Source organism: Pelecanus crispus, chromosome 10 (genome assembly GCF_030463565.1).
Source record: "Pelecanus crispus isolate bPelCri1 chromosome 10, bPelCri1.pri, whole genome shotgun sequence".
Taxonomy (NCBI): Eukaryota; Metazoa; Chordata; class Aves; order Pelecaniformes; family Pelecanidae; genus Pelecanus; species Pelecanus crispus.
Window position 1 is genome coordinate 42,797,497 of NC_134652.1, and position 24,985 is coordinate 42,822,481.

The window sequence follows — 24,985 nt, forward strand, 5'->3', positions numbered from 1 at the left end:
GTTAATCTGCTGGCTGGACACGCTTGATGGAGAGTGGCCCAGCGACGCGGTGTGAGTGACTCTCTTGCCCTTTTATGCCTCCAGGTACGTCATTGGGAAGAAAGGGGAAACCAAAAAGAGACTGGAAACAGAGACTCGAACCTCCATCAGCATTCCCAAGCCTGGAGTGGAAGGAGAAATTGGTGAGCATGCACATTGGTTTAACATGCACAAAATGGGTGTTCTCTCATCAGCGCTTGCACAGACACGATTTGAGCGGAGAGGGGGCATAGGCAATGTTTTTTCCTTTAATTCCTGCTTCTGACATGGCCCTGACTCAATTTATGGCCCTTGGAAAATCACTTCACTTTTCTCCTGAGTTTATTTTCCCTGTCTATAATCCTTATAAAGCAGTGTAAGGGGTTTTTTCTTCGGGGGGGGTGGAGAAATCTATTTTAAGTCTATGAATAGTCTCACTGAAGTAACTTCTGGGCCTTAAATGACTGGCTTGAAGACTTTGGGGCTGAATGTGTTGGGGGGTTTTATTGTGGTTTTGTTTTTAAATTAACACCGTTTTCATTAATAACGAGCTGGAATATACATCCAGAAGAAACACCGTGTTGTATATTTCTGCATGAAATGAACTTCAGCATCTGCTTTAATATGAGAAGTGTTTTGATGACGTTGCTGCCTTTCTGGTGTTGTCACTTGATCCTGATAGTGAGAGCGGGCTTTCTTGTACTGTATGTTCCCTCTCATCGCTTCCAGTGACTTAAAAAGAAAGGAGGCATTGCTCATAAGGGCCGGCCTGCGCAGGTTTCTGCCTGAGCAGATAGCCAGAGGGCCCCTTACGCACGCTCCAGGGATAATTGGCACGGTGTACAGTTAAGTTCATGACAGAGCTGTGACGAGTAAGTGACAGGGAGATCCAACTGTCGTGCTGCACAGCAACCTGGTCGTACTTCTCGAGAAGTGGGTCTTGACTTCTTCCTGAGAACCGTGAAGGACTGTTAGGAAGGTTGAAAGATGCTGAAAACATGTAATAATAGGAAGCCAAGAAGATTTTGCTCCTTGCAGTTCTTCCCTTTCAAGCTCAAGTGCTCTCTGTTTGGTGCCTTGAAGTGCATGCACAAACGATATAGGCCATCTTGATCTTTGAAAGAATTTCGTTTCTTTTTCACTTTGACTGCCTTTATGAAAACTTGAAATAATGCTCTAGAAATCTGAAGAGCCGCTGAAGTGATAGACTCTTAGTTATTGTTTTTTAGGCGCTCAGAGCTGGCTGTCTTGAGAGCAGAGGGATACTTTTGATGGCATCATCCTGTCTTTACAGAGGAAGGCACAGCTGTGTCAGGCATTTTAAGTCAAACAGGGAGTCTGGCGAGATTTCTCTGTGCATGGTTGGGGGTTTTAATTCCTATCGCTTCTTCAGTGAGCCCGGGGCTAAACAGTAGAGAGGTGCTGTTGTGCAGGTTTTTCTAATTCCCTCCTAGCATCTCCTGGATGAAATATTCTTACCGTCATAATATGCTCCAATATTGATATTTTAAAGTGCATGGATAAATATTGTGTAAAATCGTGATCTGTTCAATTACTCTTTATTTTGCATGGGCATGGGTGTCGGTAGTCTCACTGTAGCTTCACAGAAACCAGACAGGTATTGCTTTGTTTCCTCGTAGTGATTACAGGGCAGCATCGCAGCGGCGTCATCTCTGCCCGAACGCGGATCGATGTTCTCCTGGACAGCTTCCGTAAGAAGCAGCCCTTCACACACTTCCTCTCCTTCGCTCTCAACCAGCCCGCCATCCAGGAGAAGTTCCTGCAGTTCAAGGAGGAAGTGTTGGAGAAATGCTCAAAGGTCAGGATTTGCGCGAGAATTTAATTTATTGAGATAGCTTTTTGGTGCTTACCTTGGAGGCCTTATTCTATTCTATTTCCTAGGAATGTATTTTTAACAGGCCTTTTACTTAAGTTGGCGGATCTGCTGTGAATTTGAGTGCTGTTGCGAAACCTTCTGGAAAGTGGAATGGCTTACTTAGTAAATTGTTAGTAAAATTGTTCTCCTTTGAGGTTTTTCCTAGGTGGGAGGATATCTGCGATTCAGAAGAGGGCTGGGGTTTTTTGTTTTAATAGCCACTAAATAGTATAGTGGACATTTCTACATTTTATATGATCTCTACGTAACCGTGAAACCAGGTAGGAATTCACAAGTGTGCTGCTGCTTCTGTTTCACTTCTCTTTTGGTTACTGACAGTGAAGGAAGATGGGTGTCATTACCGGAGCTGAGCAAGAAATGACTCAGTAGCGCATGCCATCCTGCTAATCTGATCGCTTGCCTTCTTGCCCATGAGAGTCTGTGCTGACAGTCCCTCCTCCTTGCCTTCGGATCTTACACCGAGAGCAGCAGGAAATAGTTAGGCATGGGGAAACGAGGAACAGAATGAAGTGAAAGCCGTGTATTCCCTGGCTTATTTCAGCCTGCTTCTAGTTTGGCAGAAGCACAGGGCCAGGCTGAGGAGAGGGAATGGTATTATTAAATTGCCGCATCCTCCGAGTACTGGGAGGACATCTCTAGGCAAGAGAGAAGAGTTCCTCTTTGTGGCCGCCGCGGGTTAGATTGCATACGCGCAGCAGTGTTTTGTGTGCTGATATTATTACCTTCGTGTCCCTCGCTTCTATTTGTGCTTTTCAAAGGGGAAAATATAATCTTGCAGATAGCCCAGCTGAAGAAGTTTAGTTTCCTCTGTCTTCATGCTCTGGGTGTGAATTATCTGATATCTGGGGAGACAGAAGTTCTTGCTCAAGTTTTCGTGGTCGCATGTCAGTTGTCTCATCTCTAAGAGCAGAACTGAGCTGGCTTTGCAGGCTTGTCTTTCCTGGCTGGTTCTGATTTAAGTCCCTCTTCTCCACCCAGCTGCCTATTTCAATGACATCTGAGGAGTTTTCTATCCCTCAGGTTTCCACCTGATGTTAAATACGACTGAAACTGGCCAGTAGATCCAGGCATTAGCAACCAGTGCCATGCCACGAGCACCCTTTCCTCGGGCTAGGGAGATATCGCTGTCTCGATCGTCTACCCCTGTTAGCCAGCAGCAGCTACCTTTATTAAAGCTTACCTTTATTAAAGGAAAGCCCTGAAGGCAGGGGAATGGAAACAGCCTGAGAAAGTGTTAGGGGGACAGAGAGTGTTGGACCTCGGGCTGGCGTCAGTGTTGGCCTGGCTCCCTTTGGTTGGGAGCCTGTTGGTTTCTGGTTCCAGTTCTTGGTGGGGGGAAGCACCAAAGTTACAGGGAGAGAAGGAGCTCTTCGGGCGGCTGGTAGCTTCAGCATGGGGCTCTGGTAGCGGCTGTTCAAGCTGTTGTCCCTGGACTGAGGCCGCTGCTTTCAGCCTGGTGTTTCTCTCGCCCTTTATCCCCTTCTGACTGGGCTTATGGCTGTTACGGTCCTTTCGCTTGATCTCCCTCAACCTGTCAGTCCTCTCAGACGTGGCTGGCCCTGCTCTGCTTGACGTCTTGGCATCCTGGACTCCGTTCATCTGATCCTCCTCTTCCCTCGAGCTGTCTGCCAGCAGGTCCTGTGGATCGCTCTTCTCGCTCCCCGTGGACAGCAAACCCAGATGCGCCTGCTGCGCAGGGCAGCAACCTCAGCGTCATCCTGTGCATCTTGCCGGCTTCTGGCTTCCAGGCCGTCTCGGTGTCAGGCGAATCCTTTCAGTGTCACATCTCTATGATGTGGCCTCTTTTATTCATCTTTGCAGCTAATGCTGTCATCCCTGCTCTCATCCTGTGTCTTTATTCCTGCAACACTCTGGCCTCACAGAGGACTCGCTCCTCTCCTTGTAGAGCACTCGTTTTTCCTGCCTGCTGCTTTGGTCGCATCTCTGTGGCCCTCCATTGACCCAGCTTCTGCTGGTAATCTTACTTGCTCTCTGAACCCCTCCTGATCTGTCTCCATCACATTGTTTTTCTCTTTCTCACTGGTAAGTGTCACTTTGCATCCCTGGGTAGGCAGGGAGGTCTGCCATCCACTTAGCAACGTTTTCATAAATTTATCGTGGGGCTTTCCCGTGTTGTCAGTCACATTCAGAAGGAGCTGCCTGGGAACATCTGCAAACCTTTGCGTTCTCCTTGTCCTGGAAGGCTGCAGAAACCCAGCCTTGGTCAGAGGAGTGCCGAGATCACTGCTGACCAGGCTAGTCATGTTAATTTTTCTTCTTCTTGCCTGACTTTCTGTCCCTCTCACAGTGTTTCTGTTCTGTGTCTGGATGGCACTGGGTCCTGTGAGGCTCTGCTTCGTGGTTAGGGATCCTGCCGCGTGGACGTGCACGTGGGAACACATTTCAGCCTAACATCTACTTCTGCCTTTCAGTAACCTCAGACTTGAACCGTACTCAGAACCAGCACCCGGGCATGAATCCTCCTAAAGCCAGTAATAGCAATAACTCCGAGAAAGCGCGGCACTCAAGACATAGCATGCCTTTTGCTGCTGCCGAGTCATCAAGGTGCTTTCGGGAACCTCCCAAAATGGTGGCAGCTGAAGCTGTCCTGCAGCAGGGCACGTCCATATGGGTGCAGGCGGAAGGTCTGGGGCTGTAGTTCCTGCTCTCCACGCTGCGTGGGCACAAGGTGCCCTGGCCTGGGAGCTGCAGCGTCGTGTTAGCACTGCTGAGTGCCCTGTGCCTCTCAGGAGGGCCTGAAATGTTGCTGGTACTGCTTACGTCAGCTCTAGAGTTTCCATTTTTCATTTGAAATGTGGAATTCGGTCAGTGGCAGGTATTTGGGGGTTTGCGTACGTTAGCCTAGGAATGTACGGTGCTTTATTTTTCTGCCCTTCCTTCTCCTGGTATTAGCAAAAGGGTTTCTAGATAGGTTGCTGCCTGTTAGTTCAAGGAGTATATTGCAGCCCCGTATGTGTCTCAATCACTGCGCCAGCGGGTAATGCCACTCTAATACCACTTTATCTCACAGCAGGGTCTGCTAGAAAGCACATCAGTAATGAAAAACAGTAATTCAAAACGGTGCCTCACCGAGCAACAAGAGAGCTTATAGATTTGTCCAAAGCAACAGGATTTCTCAGGATACTTGGAGTAAATCTGAACGGGTTTCAGGGACGGAAGCGGTGCGCTTCTCCCCCTGTTGCAATTTGCCGGTGCGAAACATGGCAGAATTAGGTAAACTCCAGTCTTTGAATGAAGCTCGGTAATAATGGTAAGGAAGGGAAAGGACCAGGTGTGCGTGTCTGAGGTTTTCTTCTGGCCATTGAGCATTTGTGAGTGACTCTATTTCTCTCTGAAGCAGTTACCATGACAACCATTCATTTCTATTTTATAGCATAGGGTTATGTCGGTGGGTATATGCTTTCTAACTTTTTTTTTTTCTTTCTTCATCTTTAAGCCTTTTTTTGAGACGAACCTTGTGTTGAGATACGGAATACTTCAGGTGTCATTCACGCTATTGTATGGTCAGGGCAGCTAGGCAGTGAAGCAGGGCCGAGAGGAGACTCTTTTGAGGCTAATTTAATATAAATGTGGGGAGGTGGCTCACCTGGACAGGCTCATTACTGATGTGGTGCAGTGAGAGGTCCAGATGACTGGATGACCTTGGAAGTCTCCTCGCACAGTCGTGTAGGTGTCAGAGTGAGGAGGACTGAAACGTCTGTCTGAGTACGCAGGTGGAAAAGGGAAGAGACTTTGCAGTAACGCTGCCGTGAAAAATCACAGTTGGGTCTTTCAGGGCTGTGCAAACGCAGCGTTTGCAGTCTTAACAGGCTGCAGATGTAGCACGGAAGAGAAATATGATTGCTGTAATATATGGCAACCTGTAAATATCAAACATTGCTAATGAGATATTATATCTCGGAGTGGCAGGGACAGAAAATGGGCGGGGTTTTTCAGCCTGCAGCTCTTCAGTCGGTTCTGAGGAAATGCTGGTTTTCTGGCTCGCTCCTTTGTTTGTGGATCAGGGTGGGAGAGGGCATATAGCTGGCATGCAGTATTCTGCTATTAATTAAAAAAAAAAACAAAACCATGAAGCTGTCTGCAAGTATTGGAAGCTCTTAAGACGATAGAGGGGATGCAGCCAGGGAAGAAGAGCTAAGGAGTTTGATCCTATGCCTTGTCATATAGAAGGCCTGGAGTGCATTGCGGTCTATGATTTCCCTACTACAGGGTCTTAGATTTGGAGGAACAACGTGCTTGGGCTTTGCAAAGAGAGGTGAAGGCTCCAGATAAAACCCTTTCTGTGTTCCTTCTAAAGGAGGAGAGCAAAGGCAGCAGTCTAAGTAACAAGAGGGAGGAAGAAAATGAATTTTTAAGGCTGAGTGGAAATGAGTTGTTTTTTTGGCCATGACAGGGCAGTGTCAGGGAGAGGCATAAACTGAAATGGACAGTCATCGCATACGGACGGTGCGTAAAGGGGATATTCTTCCTGCCTCTCAGTACATTCCTAGAGAACCCAGGTTTGAACAGTAAATTTTTAAGAGAGACGATAGAGTCTGTTTTATGTGTTTGTGTCTGCCAGCGAGTTCCTGCAAATACGCTGCTTTCAGATTCCCCTGTAGAATATGGGGATTCCCTGCTGCGACACCTCGCCTCCCCTAATCTGGTGCTCTGCTTTCATTAGGGCTGGAAGCCACCGCTTGCCACAAGCCACTGCGACTTGTGCTATGAGGAGTGCCTGCCTTCCGCTGCACGGGGGAGCAAACTGGTGACAGAGGAGCTTGTTGCTGAGAGCGCAAGGCTCGGGAGAGCATGGCTTAGATCCCGGCGGATCCCTGCGCCCATCCCCGATGCTGAATCTCAGCCCTGCTCTTACGGTTGTAGCTTACCTTGGGAGGGTTCCTTAGGTATTTGGAAGACGTCCATAAAGCCCCAGAATTGTTGACAGGATCACGGCTCTTGGGCTCCTTCTCCCTGGATGAGAACGTGGTTTTTCCTTAGTTATGAACACGTCTTTCTAGGCTCTGCGTTGCTGTTGTCTGGCCCTGCTGGTGAGGTTGCAGAGGGCTCGTACCGCTGGGCAGGGCGGCTTCCCGTGAGGCAGCACGGCGGTTGCTGATAGCATATCATAATCTGGGATTAGAATAAGTGGGTTCAAGCTTCGTTGCATCTCGGCGAGCAGCATCCAGCCACAAAGGGCTGCTAAGACGCCCGCAGAAACACTGCCTGTTCCAGGGAGAGCTACCTCTGACGTAGCGTCTATTTTACGTGTGGGAGAAGTGGGATCTGCTGGCCTGCGAAAGAGTAGGGGTGTAAGCAGGGTTTTTAGAAGCCGTCTGAAGTACTAGGGAGTAAACCAGGAAGATTATCTAGGTCTTGGCCTGCTCGCTGTGCACTGCTCTTCCCTGCTAATCTCCGGAGCAGCGGTAGCGTGGCTTGCGGAGGTGACGTGCCATCACTTTGTCAGCTGTCAGCCCACGCTCAGGTGTTGGAAAGCTCAGGGGAAAATGCTGCTTTTGGGGCAGGTTGATGTTTACAGTACAAATCGTGCTGGGGCAGAAAATGAGGGTAGGGCTTTCGCTTCCTGACCTGCGAACTACTTTCTCGTTACTGTACATCATCTGTGCGCGCTGTGGGAGTGACATCGTCTGGTTGTCCAGGGCAAGGAGAAATCCAACTTTCTCCCAGTTTCTGTTACCCGAGCTGTTGTTTTGTGATGGGCCAGATATCCTCTGGCTACAGATACCGTTGGAGAAAAAAGGCTGACGGAGAGAAATCATGTCCTGTCACGCCTGTTAACAGCAGTACGAGTTAAAGGCAGCCGAAAGGCTTTTACCACAGAGAAGGGAAGGTGGGGAGAAGTCAGATGGAGCCGTCCCTCTTTCCTCTGTTCCTGATGTGCCTGGCATAGTTAAGTCTGTGCTTGTTTCACGATGCTGAGGTTTGCAGCCCGCTTTGCCACTGCTAGCATGCTACCATTTGGAGTTTCAGTCAGCAATAAGGTAATTAGCAGTAAAATAAAGTAAAATGCCCTCCCTCTTCTGGGGACCACCACATTTTGCCAGCCTGCGGCTGCTGGAGCAAGCCCCCAGCCTCTGGCTCGTCTCTAGTCCAGCCCATAAGCACTGCTGTAAAGAAGAGTATGGATGCGGTCATTAGACATGAAAAATGCTGAGTGAGATGTGGGGCATTAAACTCTGACGGGCTGAGATACTGCGGTGTTTAAACATCTGAAAGGTTTTATTTCAAACTCTGAGGCGTAGCTAGAAACTTCAAAGCTGTCATTCTCAGTCAGTGGACTTTTTTTTCAGACAGAAAAAGGCTGCAGTGGCCTGGCAAGTGGTGTTGGCTTCTTTTGGAGTTAAGAGTGGAGGTTATTTAATGTGCTGATGGGAAATGGCCACTAAGTGGAAATAATTGTTTTAATATGGGTGTGTTAACCATCCTCAAGGTATTTTTATAAATATCCTACAACAAAAGAGCATGTTTTCTAAAGCTGAATGTAACCGCTGCTCCACCTGGGAACAGTTCTTCCCCAGCAACAACACGTAACTCTTCTTATAAAGGGAATTTAAACTTAATTCATCTTGGCAAACTATAGGGCACATGGGAACAAGAAAAATGTAATTATCAGAGCTGTGCTTGTGTTGTGAGGTGCAACCTGTGTTTAGACAGGATTTAGAGACCATTTAGAGCTTGTCACTACAGCTGGTTCCAGCTTTATTGCACAAAAAATGAACTTAAGTTTTAAATCTGTGCTGACTTGCATTGAGTTTGTTGCTGATGGCAGCTGCCGCTTTGACAGCTGTGGAAGTCTCCTCTTGAAACCCCGTAGGAGTGAGAGCCGCTGTTCCTGGGTCCTGAGTTAGAGCCTGTCGTAACGAACTTCCAGGCTGCCGTTCAGCAGCTCCGACGAAAAGGCAGGCAGGGAGCCTGCGTGCATGCGGCGGGGGGCTGCGCCTTGCCTGCTGGGCTGAGCTCGCTTGCTTGCAAAGCCTGGGAAATTTTGTTACTCTTTTCAACTTCGAGTCACTACCAGCCCAACCGGTGGTGCAGAGATAAAAGTTTTGATGCCAGCGGCTTGGTACCTGTTCTCTGTAGTATTCATCCCTCCGATGGAGGCGGGGGGAAGGTGTGTGGATGAGATAAGACACCTGTATATGATCGATTGACTCATTTGTAGGATCACGGGGTCAGCAGCAGCCTGTTCCAGAACCCTGCAAAGCTTCACCTGACTCTTGGGACGCTGGTACTTCTGAACGAGCAAGAGATCCGGAAAGCGTGTGACCTCCTACAGCGATGCAAAGAGGACTTTGTGGAGTAAGTGATAAAAAAGGGATGTGTCATCACCAAGGGCACGAGTGGGGGAAAAGCAGCAAGCTGTCTTTGACAGGGGACAGCAAAGAGAAAAGCAGCTCAATAGTCTATCTCAACTCTAGAAATTTAGAAAAAGGCTGAAACGTTTCAGGTGGGAGCAGTAGAAATCACCAAGCAGTCACAAAGAGTCTTAACAGCAATCTCGCAGCTCAGCTCAAACCCTCAGCATTCCCCGAAAACCTGCTCTACTCATTTCTTTCTCTCACACGCGTCCCCGTTATTTCTGTGCGAGCGATTCTTGCCGTTGTCCCCTGCCTGCTGCAGAGGGAGGGATGAGCTCCGCTACCTTCGCGCGCTGCCTGCAGTGGGCTCTGGCACGCCGCTTCCCTCCTGCCTCAGAGCAGATGCTGAGGTGTCCTTGACATGCATTTTTTGATGCGGGGAGCTGTGTGCAGGGAAGCCAGCGCGAGCCGTGTGAGTAATCAGCCTGAAACATTCAGTGCTGCTCCAGGACCGGGGCTTTCTCGCTGCCCGTTAACACCGAGCTGCAGATGTTAGGGCTTTAACCGCAAGTGCGGTTGAATGACGCTGTAATTAGCTTATCTCTGTTCAGCTTAGAAATTGGAGATGGCCCGAGGGATGGGTTTATTTATTTATTTCTGCAAATCCTTTGCACATAGAGCACGGATCCTTGATTTTTATTTATTTATTGCCTCGGCGCACGAAGCATTAGCCACGCTGTGCCAGCTCGTATCTATGGGAATTAATGCACGGCCAAAATTCATGCCTCTGCCTTTAAAACGGCGGCTCCAGTTGGTCAGCTGTTGAACAGAAATGCAAGTGCGTTTCCAGGGGAAGGCTCTGCCTGCAGTATTTGGGAAGTGCCAGCTTCCTCCTAAGTGGATTGAACTGAAGCAGACAAAATCTCTACCCTCCATTTCCTTTAGTGGAGGGGGAATCAACACTCAAATGTAACCTTTAGGTTATTTCCCCTGCCGTACCCAAATAAATATACTTTGAAAATTAATTTAGACTCCCTTCCACCCACAGAAACCTTCATTAGGCGATCACTTACTTTTCTAAATGCAGGCAGGGCCACGTGAAGGTGGATGTGCCCTCTTTGACCCTTTTTAGAATACGCGGCCTCGAACGCTCTCGGTCCCGCGTGCATGGCAGTGTACTTGTACCTACTGGAAGGGGAACTCACGCTTTCCTTATTCCACCTGGGAAGCTTCGCTGAGAATCTCAAAAGCAGTCTCTAGGGCAGGCTGAAGAGAAGCGAGCAAGGTTAGAGCAAAGTCACGCTCACATTGTTAACTCGTGTTTATTACTTCTGCCTGCCCAGACACTCCCTGTACGTTCCGCAAGACCTCGGCGTTAAATGAGACAATGGCACTTACTCACAGGGAGCTTTCGCTGCGGCACCCTGCCTCCCCGAGATGTTCTGGTGGTAGAGGCAAGGAGGCGGCGTGCTTGGAAGCAGATACACTTCACAGTATGTTTGCAGGTGTGGGAGTGCATATTATATCCTGCACGCATTTTCGGTTTGATTTTAAAACAGTTCTATTTACTTCCAGCATTCGTAAATGGATGTTGAAATGTACTTAAAACTGCATTCTGTGTCGAGTACTTTTTCCAGCGAAAATCAACAAGCTGGAGACTTTGTGTCACGATCACTCTCTTCACAGGGAAGGCAGGAGCTTCTCTGGAATGAAAACTTGTACCATTTTATCGCCAATGCGTTTTCTGAAATGTAAATGGAGATCTCTGCGTTGAGATGGCCTGTGAACGCTAACAAGTTGACTTAATGTGTGTCTAAAACACTGAATATATGAGTTTAAATGTTTTTACGGTATTTCTTGAGATGATGAGACAATAGAAATCAGGGAGCCTTTTTTGTGATTGCGTTTTTTCAGTGCAAAGAACCTGAAAGATATGGGAAAGAAAAGAACTCCTCGGTGGAGTTCACTGCCCCGTATAGTCTGTATAGCATTTAAGTCCCGCTTAACCTCAAAGTTGTGTTTGACTATAGCAAAAAATGTTTTTTACGTCATTCCCTTAGTAAAACCAAATATTTAGTGTGTGCACGAGGAGTACTATGCGTTGTATTTCAAAAGCAGATGTGATGTTTTGCTTTTTAACGTAAGGGATTTCTCACATTTTAGCCAAATCACTGGAGGCAAGCCCCTGACCGTGGAGGTGGCAGGAGTGGAGTACATGAACGATGACCCTGCCATGACGGACGTCCTTTATGCCAAAGTCCACATGAAGGATGGCTCGGACAGGTGAGTTCCCTCAGCTCTTTTCCTTCGTTCCTCCTCGATGTGCCGCGGCAGCAGTAGCGGTGTGCCGGAGAAACCCTCTGCCATCTGAAGCTGGTGGGTACTGCTAGCAGTCCTTGGGCCAGCAGTCAGGAAGATGAAGTCATTCGTGCTTCCTAAACCGGTTAGGGCAGTGATGTGTTTGCTCTTTAAATCAGTCACCGGTGGTTGCGGCTGAAAGATGTCATTTGTTTCTGTAGCAGGCTGTCAGATTGAATAATGGTGTCATGGCTTGCGCGGTGATAAGATGGCCAAGGAGATACTCCTGAGATGACTTAGCAGGCAGGACAACTTGGCCTCTGCTGTCTAGTTCCCAACCTGCAATCCAGATTAATCTGGCATATTCTGCAGCACTTAATTGTTCTTAAAACCCAGTTACACCACAAGGTCCTCAGAAAAGCATGACTTGGTTGTAGAGTTGGGTTTTGTGTCTGTAAAGCAGCCCGGAACAGGCGCTGGGTGTGAAACGTCTGTCTTCTGAGCAGCTGGTGTGAAATCTCGAAGCCTGGTTGGTGTCAGTGCGTGTGTTTGCCGCTGTGGCTGATGGCTTTAGCTCTACAAATGGTGCTGCCCGGGATGTAGCGGGGTCTGGACAACCTTCCTCCATCTCGTTTTTGACAAGTACGTCACCAGCGGCAGCACCGTCTTTTCTCTTAGTGCTTTCTGGAAGACCGAGGAAATGTAAGAGCTGTTGGACTCTGTGCTGCCGGTTGTGAGATGGGTGCGGAAGGGAGTAGGGGAGTGGCCAAAAGAGCTTTAGCCTTCTCTCCCTGAGCCTTAGCCTTCTCTTTTTCTGGCAGCACTGCCCTTTTGTGTCTGTTCCCGTTGCTAGAGGACAGCAGGAACTAGCAGGGGAGCACGGAGCAGTGCAGCTGCAGGAGGGAGGCTGTGAGCAGGGACTGGCTCAGGGAAGAAAGGAGATGTTCTGGCATCTTCTTTCCCCGAGGGCTGAGGAGACAAGGGGGGGCCCCTGCTTAAAACCGCACTTTGGAGGCTGTGTTGAAGTAAGAGATCGGAAGTGGGATAAGGAAATGGGTGGGAAAATGAAAATGTAAGAATTGCTGGGAGGCAGTAGGAGCTGAAGTCTTTTCCTCTTCTCGGCTCTTCCACTTTGAAGTCTGTCCTACCCTGAAAGAGGTGAGATAAAACAAATGGGGTGGGTGGAGAACCAGGACAAGCTAGAGATCAGCCAGGAGACAGAAGAGAAGTGCAGGGAGAAACAAGGCACACAGAAAGACAAGATGGAGGCAGACACCGGGTGACCCAAATGCTCTTCAGTGGGTTTCTTGTAGAAGGCGTCCGAAGTGTCAGCTCTAAGAGCTGAGGCACGGGGCCTCTTTTCTCTTGAGTCACCGAGCTCTGGATCATCTCTGAGGTGCAGTGCTTTGCGAGTCTGCTTGCATCTGAAAATACGTCTGTGACCTGAGGAGCGGGTAGAGAAATCCTGTAGAGCATAAGTAGGGCCTAAAGCAAGGCAGCGATGTCTGCCTGCATCTGGAGACAACTTGAATTGTTGGTGCTAGCCCTGCGGTCTGCTTCGGATGCCAGCCGTGTCCGTTTCGGTGAGAACCCGCTTCGCCGTAATGCTAGTAGAAAATGCTGATGTGCATTAGGGGTGGCAGAGCCGATTTTGGCGGGGGAGAGAAACGAGGTCTCCAAATCCACCTTGCCTTGAAACTGAAAACCACCCCCACCCACCTCCCCGAGAAAGGGCTGATGTCTCCTCTGCCCTTCACAGAGACCTATTAGCTGAGGTTTTGAGCAAACCCAGATCTCGTGCTTCGCACGGCACCCGGAGGCTGCCAGACTTCTCTTCCGCAACACCTTTTTCACTTTTTGCATAGCAGCGTGCTCAGAGAGGGCCAAACGATTTTAAATTTTTATCCTTGGCCCAGGCCGGTCCTGTCCTCACTTGCAAATTAATTTATCTGGCATCTCTCCCCTAATATAGCACCTTAACTGTTAGCAAGCATCCAGAAAACATTTAGCTTTGCAGAGGGGAAAGAAGATATTTCTGCGTTGATGGAGAGCAGTGAAAGCTTCTTTTGCTTCCTTTGAGATTCCAGCAGAGCGTTGGCCAAACGGTGATTGTAAAGAGCGGACAAATGGTGATCCCTCCAGAAAACTGCTTTGTTTTCTGGTCTGCTAGACGGATCGTTGCTGAGCACCTCCGCGCACCTCTTGCCCGCTAAAACCTGCTGTGCTTTGCTCAGGGAAATGGGGAAAGCAGGTAGAAAGCAGAGTTTCTCAGCTGCAAGGCCAATACTAGAGGAGAGCGGCAGCCATGTAATCAGACTGCTGCAGCCTGTGTTTGAGAGGTGTGTGCCTTCCTGTCTCATGCAAGGCATCTTGCTAGCTCTGTGTAGTTCCTGGCATGGCTGAGGGGTGGAGTTCCTTCCTGATCTTTGGATGATCTTGATCAGCTTATGCTATAAAGCAGGAGATTTGATTTACCCTGACTTAGCTTGCATAACTGCAGACAGAATTAGGGGTTGGCAAGCCCTTCTGCGCATATAATGGCTCAGACGGAGAGAGGGATCATGCTCTGATGCCTCCCGCATGGCAAATAATTTCCATTATAATTCATTCTAATTTGTTTTATTTCCTTGATTAACTTTATAACGTAATAAAGCACCATTTTCACTTGAGCTATTCTCTGTTAATTTGTTTTAGTATTGTCTGTAATGATATTCATTTAATCTTTGTCATTGCTAATTTTAAAAATCACTGATGTAAAGCCAGAAAGTGGTAGAAAACCATGACAATTGGTAGTTTGAGAGTCCTGAAATCGTCACATGGGGGCTGGCAGCCCGTGAGGGGCAGTACAAAACGGGCGGTGGGGTAGGAGCTGGCATGGGGAGCGCGGCAGCCCCGGGCTCTGGGGGCCAGCCTCAGAGAGGCCACGCTCTGCCTCTCCTGCTGCAGCTGAGACGCCACAGTTGTGGGACCTGGTGGAGCAGAAAGCTGTCTAAACCCTTGGACGTGGTGAGAGAAGCCCAAATTCTTCCGCATAGAGTAATAGCCTTTTGCTTTGTTTTCGGGGACAGGACGCTCTTGTTCTAGCACATTCTTGCTGCTTTTGGTAACGCTCAGGCACAGCCGACGTTTTGTGGGGGACAGCAGCAGCCTGGAAGTTCCTTCAGCTCTTTAGACACAGGATACGTGAGTGCATTGCTCTGATCACCTGCCTGCTCCTGCTGCCTATCCTAGGACAGGTCTGCCCGCCGATCCCGGCAGCTGCAGCCGCTTTCATCTCCGACTGAGGCCAGACGAGACGGTGGCAAGAAGTCCTTTGATTCTGCTTGCTCAGCAGCTCCAAAGCCGGAGCGTTCACCAGGATGTGCTGTCTGGGTTTGTGCCCTCTGTCACCGCTTTCTGGGCTCTCCCAGAAATTAAGCCCAGTGACTGGGGTGCTTATTTGGAACAGAGAGGGTCTGAGATCTGGCCAGGTGCACCGTACAGGTCGCAGTCCCTGACCGGAGCAGGTCCTCCCAGAGTCAAGGTGCCTAAGCCCCCCTGGGGGTCTGCAGATTTTAGCATTTGTAAGGAGAGTCACATTGTGTTTCCTGGCAGTAGCAAGATGCGTCCTTCAAGTCCCAATAACATCTGTCACTGCGAACAAGCTCTCTGCTATGCTAAATCTGCCCTTCTTCATGGAATATTTGCAGCAGAAGTGATCACCGAGGAAGCTTTGCGAAACAGCCAGAACTTTTTGCGTTAGAGCTGAACCCTGATGGCTCTCTTTGCTTTCCATCAGAGACTAGCTCCCTTTCACCGTGCGTGTTCAGAGACTGCATTTCACATATGCTGCCCTCCCTGGCTGAAAAGCAAAAAGCTGACGACGCAGCGGTTTCTCCTTGGTTTACACTGCTCTGTTCTTTCTGGTTTTGCCTTCCCAGATTGCAGGTGATTGCTGATCAACTGGTGGAAAGGTTTGTAGCCTCCGGCCTGATGCTTAAAGAGTGGGATAGGGTGAAACTGCATGCTACGGTCATGAACACCGTCTTCAGGAAAGATCCAAGTGGTGCGTATCCCTCGTCCTTACTGATAAATGCATTTAAAGTAGTACCTCTGAAGGGAAAATGCTTTTATTGGCTTTTGTGTTTCTTTTTTTAAATTTTGCGATTTTTCTTAATCTCAAAAACACCTACAAGGTTGTGGGGGGATGTCACTAAATAAAACCCAGAAGACGATGAAAAAGCAATCAGCAGAGCTGGAGACGGCTGGCATGCTTTGAGCGCTTTCTGGATCTTTTCTAAGATGCTTTGTCATAGCTTCAGAAGCACTATCAGCCAGCAGCACTCTTAAGATCTGGGCCAGAGAGGAATGCATTCAAGTACCATGGGAGGTCTCGGGCTCTCTGTACCCCAACATTAAAGTGAAATTCAGTACCAACTCGAGGCACTGTGCTGACCTTTAAACAAGATGAAAACGTGATCCTCTTTGGTCAAGTTAAAGATTGCCCCTCGGTTTAGGAACGCGATTCCAGCGTTATTCTCGTTATATCAGCTTCAGGCGGCTACGGGGCTGAATATGAGCTATTATTGGGTGTATAGTGTCTGCTGCCTCTGCCAAAAGATTGTCTGCTCTAGCAGTCTGTAGCATCATTCTTATCGCGTTACTTTATAAAGCAGCCTCAGATGCATTGCCTTTAGGGAGGGGCAGTATATTACAGCCTTGTTCTCCGTGTGCAAACACGCATACGCTCTGGCACTGGCGTGTAGTTTGCAAGCCCTGACGGCGCTGCACTAAAGCTTCTCCTAGCTTTCTGCGGCGTAGCGGCCTCTGTGCAACGCCGATAGGTTATGTCAAGTATTCTCCAGTCGCTGCCTCTGTGAGTCTCTGTACGGACAGCGATAACAGCAGATGGTTTGCGTTACGGTTTTCTGTGCGCCCAGCGGCAGGCTTTGGGGATGACTGCTACTGAAGTCAGATAAGCATACCCTGAAAAGATGGGGCTTAGCTCTCTCAAAGTGAGCCCTGAAAATGGGCGAGAATGTAAGCCCAAAGTGCTGATGTGGCTCTCTGTTAGGGGAGGCGCGCAGGCAGCTGCGTCTGGCGTTGTTACGAGTCTATATTCTAAACAGCCCCGTGAGGCGTGTGAGGCATTCAGGCACGATGGTGAGAGCATTGCACAGATAGCCACAGAAGTCGCTTTGTATTCAATACAGGGTTTGAATAGCGTGCTAGGTGTGAGTAGGATTTCATAGTTAATGCTGGAGATGAAGAAGAAATACTGAATATGTTCACCGAGCGAGGCAGAGGTCCTGTGGAAAGAACAGATCATGTACTTAGGGATTGTATAAAAATCCAGACATGCTCTGGGGAAATGGATCTAAGACGTAGGCATTTGGCAGTTGCTATAGGCCTAGGTTGCTATTCTTAATGTCTGCGTGTGTGTGGCTGCGTGCCCGCCCCGCAGAAGCATGCACACCGCACGTATGTGCTTCCCGGAGCAGGCAGCAGAGGTTCGTATAGGTGCTGGCCGGATCGTGCCTGGTGTCGTGCTCGCGTGCTCAGCCTGGTGTTTGGTGCTGTTCCAGGCCATGCCAAGCGCTCGCGCTTGCTGACTCTCACCCTGGCAGGATGTGGGATTAAAACCGGCCAGAGAGAAGGGGATGTGTTGCACAGAATCGCCCTAGCAGCAGCTATGATTTAGGGTCTTTCCTCCAGGTAACGTAGGTGAATCCCGATAAAGGCACCGATGCCTGTGTGTTCAGCCTTGTTCTCTTTCAAACCCAAGTGGAAGTGTTTTTGCAGCAAGAACTGGGCAAAGATGGTTTGTTAGCTGGCAGCTGACTTTGGGGAGGGAGAGAGTGGGGGGTGAAGTACAGCACACACAGTTCTCCCATCTGAAGCTCATTCTGGTGGTGGCTTTTCTCTTTACAGCTGAAGAGCGAAACAGTACAATGACTGGTAAATCATCTTTCAAGGAACGGGAGTCGTTTAATGGCCGAAATATCCTCAAGGTCAGTATGAAACAGTTAGGGAAATCGAGCCAGCTGTGGATATTGTATAGCCAGAAGAGGTTGAAACACCTCTTCAAGACTGCTTTTGTCTTAGGCTTATGGGATCTCCCAGGGAGGGGGGGAAATCTGTTTAGAAAAGAAATAATCCAGATCACTCGTAATTGGGAGCATTACAGTATTTAACAGAAGCGTTCTTAAAGCTGGTGAGGCTCAGATCAGGCGTATGTAGCACGAATGCTAAGTGGGTGTTCATGTTGTCGTTTATTTTGCTCGTGTTTTACCCTGGAGACTCAGGCTCGTGTCGATTCTCAGCCCACCAAAAAGGAGTACTTTGTTGCTCTTGTTCTACTCACTCATATATATTTATGAAACTAAAACCAACTGCCATTTCACTTACTCTTTTTTTTTTTTTTTTTTAAGCCCTGCTATTGATTTGCATGGTTTTGCTCCAGCAAAATAACAGCGATAGGGAGTCCCACCAGCCAGGATCTGAGGGCTTTGGCAGTGATCAGAGGGTAGGAAGCAAGATCCCCCAGACCGTGGAGGTGGGCAGGGCTCAAAGGGGAGCATCCTGCAGCCTCCCAGGCTTTGCCTGCCTCTGCTGCTCATCCAGATGGCAGTGTCAGCCTGATGCTGTGGTGCTTGGCCCCTGCAAGTGTCCAGAGAGAAAAGACAAGCACGGAGAAGCAGAAACACAAAGCAACATTGGGTTGTAAGCAAATTTGCAATCTTCATTGCGTGAGGGGATTTGTTGCGGGCAGCTATGATAGGAGGGAGACAGGAGAATGCATGAATACATTTGGGAGCTGATAGGAGATATTCTGGCAACAAAGAGACGTGAGAGAGGATGCAGGCTGGGTGGGAGTTGGACAGCCCAGTAGGACTTCAGGGCACTGGAGGAGGGAAAGGGTGCGTTTTATTTGTGTTTACAGTTTTGCTGTATAACATATTAGGCACTGGATGCACGGGGATCTGAAGGCAGGGAGTGGAACTGATTGATCTCCTCCGCGCAGAGGACGAACAAAGGGACAAAATTAGGTTAAGCTCTCATTGTCCTCAAACAGTCTGTGCAAGCGCGGTGTCGTGACTCAGCATCGCCACATGTTGAGTGTTCAATGTGAGACTGCAGTATTGCAAACTGAAGCAGGAACGCCGCAGGCGACGTCCCTTTCTTAATGTGATCTGTGAGTTTTGGTTAGCTGCCGGTGCCCGAGAGCTAGGCTCCAGAACGGGAAGGTGGTGATGTCGGGAGCCCTGGGTGCCTGCAGGGACTCAGCTTGCAAGGCGTCCACCCGCGTTTCACTTTGCCCTTTTCTCCTTTCTCTTGCATCTGTTAAACTTGTCCTCGGACTTTAGAGAGACATAAAATCAAACCCTCAGTCTGCTTTAATGCACCTCATCCAAAAACATTGACGATTTGGAAGGCATTAACGATGCTCCCTCTACTGGTCACACCATTTGTGGACCACACCGTGGGGTCTTGAGGATCCGTGGGTCTGGTGGCGTGCGGCGCTTAGAAATGCAACTGCCCTACCTCAGATGGCTACTTATTCTCGCTGCTCTTTGAAATATGAGCCGATGCATTTTTTGAGGCTCCTAATTGATTTTTGTACTGAGATAGCCAAAAGAGCTGCTGGCTGTTTGGACTGTTGATAATTACTTCAAAGCGTGTCTTACCGCAAGAAATGTCATCCTTCTCCCCCACCTCCACTCCATTTCCTAACCTGCTTGCTTCGTATTTCCCTTCGGTCTCCCACGTGCCTGCAGCAGAACGCCCGTTGGCATTAATTAATTACATGAGTCATAAATAGCTCCGGGCTTCTTACCAGAGGAGCCCAGCCTCAGCCAGCCACTGATGCATTCTAGCATGACCTTGCAAAGGATGCGCCGGTTCCCTCCCAGCCCCCTTTTATATACATTATTTATCTTCTGCTCAGGGAGGCTGCCCTCTCGCAAAGTGGCTTCATTAACTTTTGCAATGGGATCTAAACGACGGGCTGTTAATGAATATGGCTGCAGTTAGGCAGGCTGGCTTGCGGGCGCCGTCCCCTCGCAGGTAGAGCGATATGCCGCACACGTCTTTCCAGGCGGTGGGACTCTGCAGTAGCTGCGTTGAGTGCCGGTGTTCCCGCTCGGAAAGCCGAGAAAGCACGGCTACTGGTGGGAGGGCGTCGAGTCGGCAAACTGGGGTTTCGTCGCTCTCCTTCCCGTTGCGCGGCTCTGACCGGCGCTGTCGGGCCGAAGGCTTTGCCGAGCAGAGGGCAGGACCTGAGCTGTCGGAGCTCGGAGCATGACGGGGATGCCTTGGTTCTGCTCTTCCAGCCTGAGGCTCCCCCGTGGTCAGAGCTGGCGGGTGTGTGTGCAGATGCGCTGGCAGCACATGTTTGCTGATAGCGTGCCTGCGTTACCCCAGGCTCCAGCTGGTATTTTGCTTTCAGCAGAACTAATCGGAATTTTATTTAATAATCCTTTGTTCTACCCGTTCCGCAGAGTTAAACATACACTCCTATTTGTGCTAATAAACGGTTGTGCAGGCCGGTACCTTCCCACACGGCTCAGAAAATAGATCCTGTAGGATGAGTTGCGTTCGGGAGTTTAAATTACTTCTGTCTTGAAGAATATCCATGGAAAAGGCTCCCTGGCCTAGCTGGTGCTGAAAGCCCAAGGGAGTATATGCCCCAGCAGCTGAGCGATTTGCGTCTCCCACGAAAGTGCTAGCTGCTTGAGCTTTGTGCTTGTCTAGTCTAGTCCCAAGAAGCTGGGGATGCTCTATGAACCGCTTCATACGGAGCAATATGTATTTCTTCTGGGGTGGCTAGTGGGTAGCTGATCAACGCCTTTGATCGTCCGAGTCACGCAGCAAGCTGTAGCTCTGGTCGGGAACCAAGTGGATCGTCTCTTGGAGAGCGGAGGGGAGGGGACAGAATTCACGGATGAAAAAAAGCGGCAGCTCCTTCCCCGTGAGAGAAGGGTCGGGCCAGGTGGGTGGCCGGGCTTTGGCTTTTTTGGCTGGTTTGGCAGCCCCTCTGCCTTGCCTCCTCCTGTGTCCCGGGCGGTGGCTGAGTGCCCTGTGTCGCAGCTGGCCGAGCGACGCAGCCCTGGCACGGAGGCGGCTGGGGCAGCTGCCTCCATCTCCGGAGACCAGGCTTGGCTGCCTCCGGGCTTTTATTTATTTCGCTTAGTGAAAAAACGAAGGCTGTGGTGAGTAAATAAAAATGCAAAGAAATGCGAAGGTACCACCTGGCCAAAATTTTCTATTATACTTTTAAAGGAAAGGACGGCTTACAGTAGGAAGAAGACCACCTGGACTCTCACTGGGTTAAAATGGAATGATTTTTGACTTCAGGTCTGAGGAATAAAAGGGTGGTCTCTGCCCCATTCAAACAAGAGGGAGGCAAATTTTGAGGACAGAAAAAGACGAACCCCGCTGCTTGGCACAGATCTGTGCATTAGCAGCTTACAAGATTAAATACTGAGGGAACAGCTACTGAGGTAGAACAGCGGAAAGCTGCACATCTTAGGTCTTAGGGCATTAGGGGAGACTTTAAGCTGGGATGCAAGACTGGGAACTGGATCAGTCGAGGCAGTGACACAGGCTGTCGTGCCCTGGCCCGGCAGCCGGAGCAGAGCATCCAGGCTGTGGAACTGCTCTGGCAGGGCTTCTAGGTCGGACAAGGTGTAATTCGACGAGACTCCTTCTCTTCTGAAGCCTGCATACAGGGTATTAAATTATGGGACCGTATCTGCTTTCACTTGGAGCAGGGGGAAAGTGCGTTTACTGACTGATGCACCGGGGCTAGCGGAGAGCCGATCGTAGCAAACAAGCCTGGTAGTGTTCTCTGTTATCATTTTCACCTTGCTGGGTGAGAATAGTGCAGTGGTTGTGGCGTGCAGTGGTTCAGTTTAAGACATTTGATGCAGGGCCGTATAGAGAGATACAAGGAAAAAGAAAAATCTTGTCCGGGATAAACCCCCGAACCCCTCGAAATACCCAAACCCAGCAAGCGCTAAACAAATTAATGTCTGCCCCTGTGTAGAGCCACCCTTACCAACTCCGCTTGCAGATGAGGAGTGCTTCTCGTGTTCTGCAGCCATCGGTACCCAAGCCTTTCCTCTGTAACTTTTAGTTAGTAGTGTATTTAAGGAGACAGAGTCTTTTCCCAGTGTATTTTTAAGCTGAGGTGAAATCAAAGGGCCCAAGAACCTGCGTTAGGTGAGATCAAGACTACCCGGTGTTCAGAAAGGGTAAGAACACCTTGCTATCCTCAGCGAGGTGATAAAGGTATATATCCGAAGTAGGACTGGCAACTGGAACAAATACCAAACAGGAGGTGGCTGCTTGGAAAGTTTAGAGTTAAAAATACCAAACAAAAATCCACTGGGGTGAGAACAGACTGAATAAGAGATTGTGGTGCAACATCACTGTATCAGAAATAAGCCACTGCTTTCCTCGCCTCACTTTTACAGAAGAATCAAAAGCAGAAATGAAAGGCTGTAATGCTGCTTTGCAGAGGAGAGGATTTTTGCCTTCGGTTCTGATCCTGCCATTATCGAGAGATACTGAAACGATTGAGGGGGTCAGCAGTGCACAATTAGAGCAACAGTGGGATGGGAGGATGTGGCAGTTGAGCAGACGAGACTGTATGATCTTGGGGAAAAAAGGAGATTAAATTGGGGTTGCCAGGAAAATGCTTTCCTACGAATGATATTCTTCAGGAAAAAAAAAGGCTTATTCACATTATTTGCATTCGGTGAAACAGGAATCTCAAGCGGCATTTGAAAAATCAGACTAGACAATAGAGGGAGCGTATCTTTGCTGGAGTGTTTGGGCCTCGGAGCAGAGCGACGAGGCGGCATTGGAGGTATTGAGAGAAGGCTGAGACGTCGCGCTGAGGAGAACGCAGTGCAGGGAGCCCAGAAGGTTTGTGCTAACTTGGCCGCGTGTGACAGAGATCCATTTGGTGACCTTACTGTAAAGGGGAGAAGCCTCTTTTTTTCTTTCTTTTTTTTTTTTTTTTTTTAGAGGTGCTCAGCACCTCTCTGACTTAATTTTAGCAGGAACCGTGAGTGCTGCAAGAGGGAGGATTTGCTGAGAGGGTTATAAAGTTTCTCAATCCCCTTGCCCCTTCCTGGCAGGGCTGCCTGCGGTGCGCTGCTCTGTGCCCCCCGGCCCTGCCGCAGTCCCCTCCAGCCCAGCAGCTCAGCCGTTTTGGAGGTGCTGTGGGTGCCTCTGCCTCCCACCCAGTGGGCATCCCACCTCCTCATTTCCCTGAGACCGCTGTTCTGCCAGCAGCCAGCCAAGACAGCATCACCTCTTTGATCTTAAGAGGATGGTTTTTCTCGGTGGAGCTGGCAGGGGTTGAATTACAGCAGCGCCTTAATAGAAGACAGGGACCCAGCACATTAAGTGCCAAAAAAAAAAAAAAAGAACGAACACATTGATTAGCAAAAGTAGGCAGATCATCCCAAAGGTGCCGTGACCCTTCTGCTGGATAATTTCCCGGGTCCGTCCGAATTAATTTACTGGCTCCATAGCTGGGCTCCTCCTCTTAGTGATTTGGAGAGCGTAGTGAGTAGGTCACATTGATGGGAGCTCCTTGTCCTAGTATTCCCGGATGCGTCTCAAGCCTCCTGGCATCTCTGTAGCAAAGCCAAAGCCCAGCTCTTAAAAACTGTTGCTGCCTTTGCTATAATAGGCAGTGCTAGGAGTCATGGGGATGAGGCTTCTTTGGAGAAACGCAGTGCTTGATTATTAATTTCCTTAAACAAGTTGTACTGTAAATCCCTCATGTTTGAGGCGTAGCAGGGTCTGGGAAGTTAGCAGAGCCTTTAATGTGCCGGAGGTTTTTTTTATTCTTGTCTGAAAGATGTGCAAAAATCCGGTAACCTCCAAATGTCCCACTTGTATTTGTTTCTTAGTTTGCAGAATGCCTTTCACCATAGCAACTAGGGTTTGATTTCCTCAAGCACATGAATTTTCATGGATTTGTGGCGAGGGGGGGAGCGGACCCAAAACCCTGAGCTAAGGCAAAGGTTTTGCAGTATGGCAGTGGCAGCAGCATCTCTAGATTTGGCATGTGAAGGAGGGGGGGGCCTCGGAGGGAGAGGATCTGAGCTGAACAAAGGCCTGCCTCTGGCCCCAAATAGTTTTCTTTGCGAGAAATCAGGCCTGACAGATTAATTTAGACTGTTGCTGAGTGTCATGCTCCCCACTGCTGCCTCGCCCTCTGGCAGCTGAGGTGGCTTTGCTCCAGTTTGATGAAGAGCTGAGCTTTCACATGGCAGCAGTCAGAGGAGAAGGATCGGCTGCTTCCACGTTCGCAGAGCTCAGCTGGAAACCTCGTACCCTTCCCACCCGTGGAGGTCAGGAGGGTGTTATGGACGGTATGAAGCATGCTCCTCTTAGGTCTGCAGATGAAACCCAGCTGGGGAGAGGCAGGAAAATCGCACACGTTAGTAGGAGGAAACGGAGCTCCAAATGATTTTGAGAAATCGGGCGGAAACAAATGGGCTGCTGCGAACAAAGGCAGGTCCAGGAGGGAGCGGTGGCATCGCGGCAGGATGGAGGACCGCCTCGATACCAGCCCCACGGACTGGGGTTGGGTTATGGGGGACTGCTCCAGAGCACAACCCAGCTGAGTGGGCCTGTGGAAATAAAAGAGAGGGGCAAATGTCTGTAAAGTAAACCTCTGGCTTTGCTTAGCACTCGGCCCCCAGCTGAAGTACTCGCCCAGTTTTGGGCACCATGGAGGGGTGCAAAGAGCCCAGAAGGCAACAATAAGATAATCGGAGGGCTAGAAAATGTCTGCGAGCTGAGACTGAGAGACGTAGAGCCTTGTTTTGAGGCTAATAAAGGTAAGGAGGAGGACAACACATAGGAAGAACTCTTTAAGCATGTGAAAGCTTTTGCCAGCAGCGGATACTCTATCATCCATACTCGATGGTAGGGCGAGAAATAATGGGCTTAAATTGCAGCAAGAGGTTCAAAGGAGGTGTTAGGAGGATCTTTGTAATGGGAAGGGTAGTGAAGCACTGGCCTAGAGGAGCGGGAGGAATGGGGGTCTCGGTTCTTTGGAGGGAGCGGAGGCGTTGCTCCAGGATCTGTCAGCAATGAGCTCCTGCGGCCTTGGGGAAGGAGAGGACGGTGGAGCCGATGGCCTCTTTGGGTCCTTTCTTCAGCCTGTCGCTTTATGATTACTGCGTGAAACATAGGCAAAACACCTATGAGATGGCATTTGCGAAGATACCAAAAGCTTCTTGGCATTTATGTGGCCTTTACTTTGGCTCAGTAAAATAAAAATATAAAAAAGAAACCTCCCATCGTATATGCTTAGGATCTTTCTCCCCAAACTCCATACGTGCTTCATGCTCTTATATTGGTGGTGCTTTTCCAGATAGAGATGGTTATATTGTTGTTGCTTTCCGAGGGACGGCACCGGTGATTTAGTCGGAAGGCTTTTTCC

At 49.3% G+C, this 24,985-nt stretch overlaps 1 protein-coding gene across 1 annotated transcript in view; it reads left to right on the forward strand.

The window, feature by feature from the left end:
* Positions 1-24,985, forward strand: part of ASCC1 (activating signal cointegrator 1 complex subunit 1) — a 38,214-nt gene that overhangs the window by 4,633 nt on the left and 8,596 nt on the right. The window contains exons 4-9 of the mRNA XM_075717373.1: positions 85-182; positions 1,659-1,837; positions 9,099-9,235; positions 11,398-11,517; positions 15,453-15,577; positions 17,443-17,522. Of these exons, the coding sequence (XP_075573488.1) occupies positions 85-182; positions 1,659-1,837; positions 9,099-9,235; positions 11,398-11,517; positions 15,453-15,577; positions 17,443-17,522 (739 nt within the window). The remainder of the gene's footprint in view (positions 1-84; positions 183-1,658; positions 1,838-9,098; positions 9,236-11,397; positions 11,518-15,452; positions 15,578-17,442; positions 17,523-24,985) is intronic.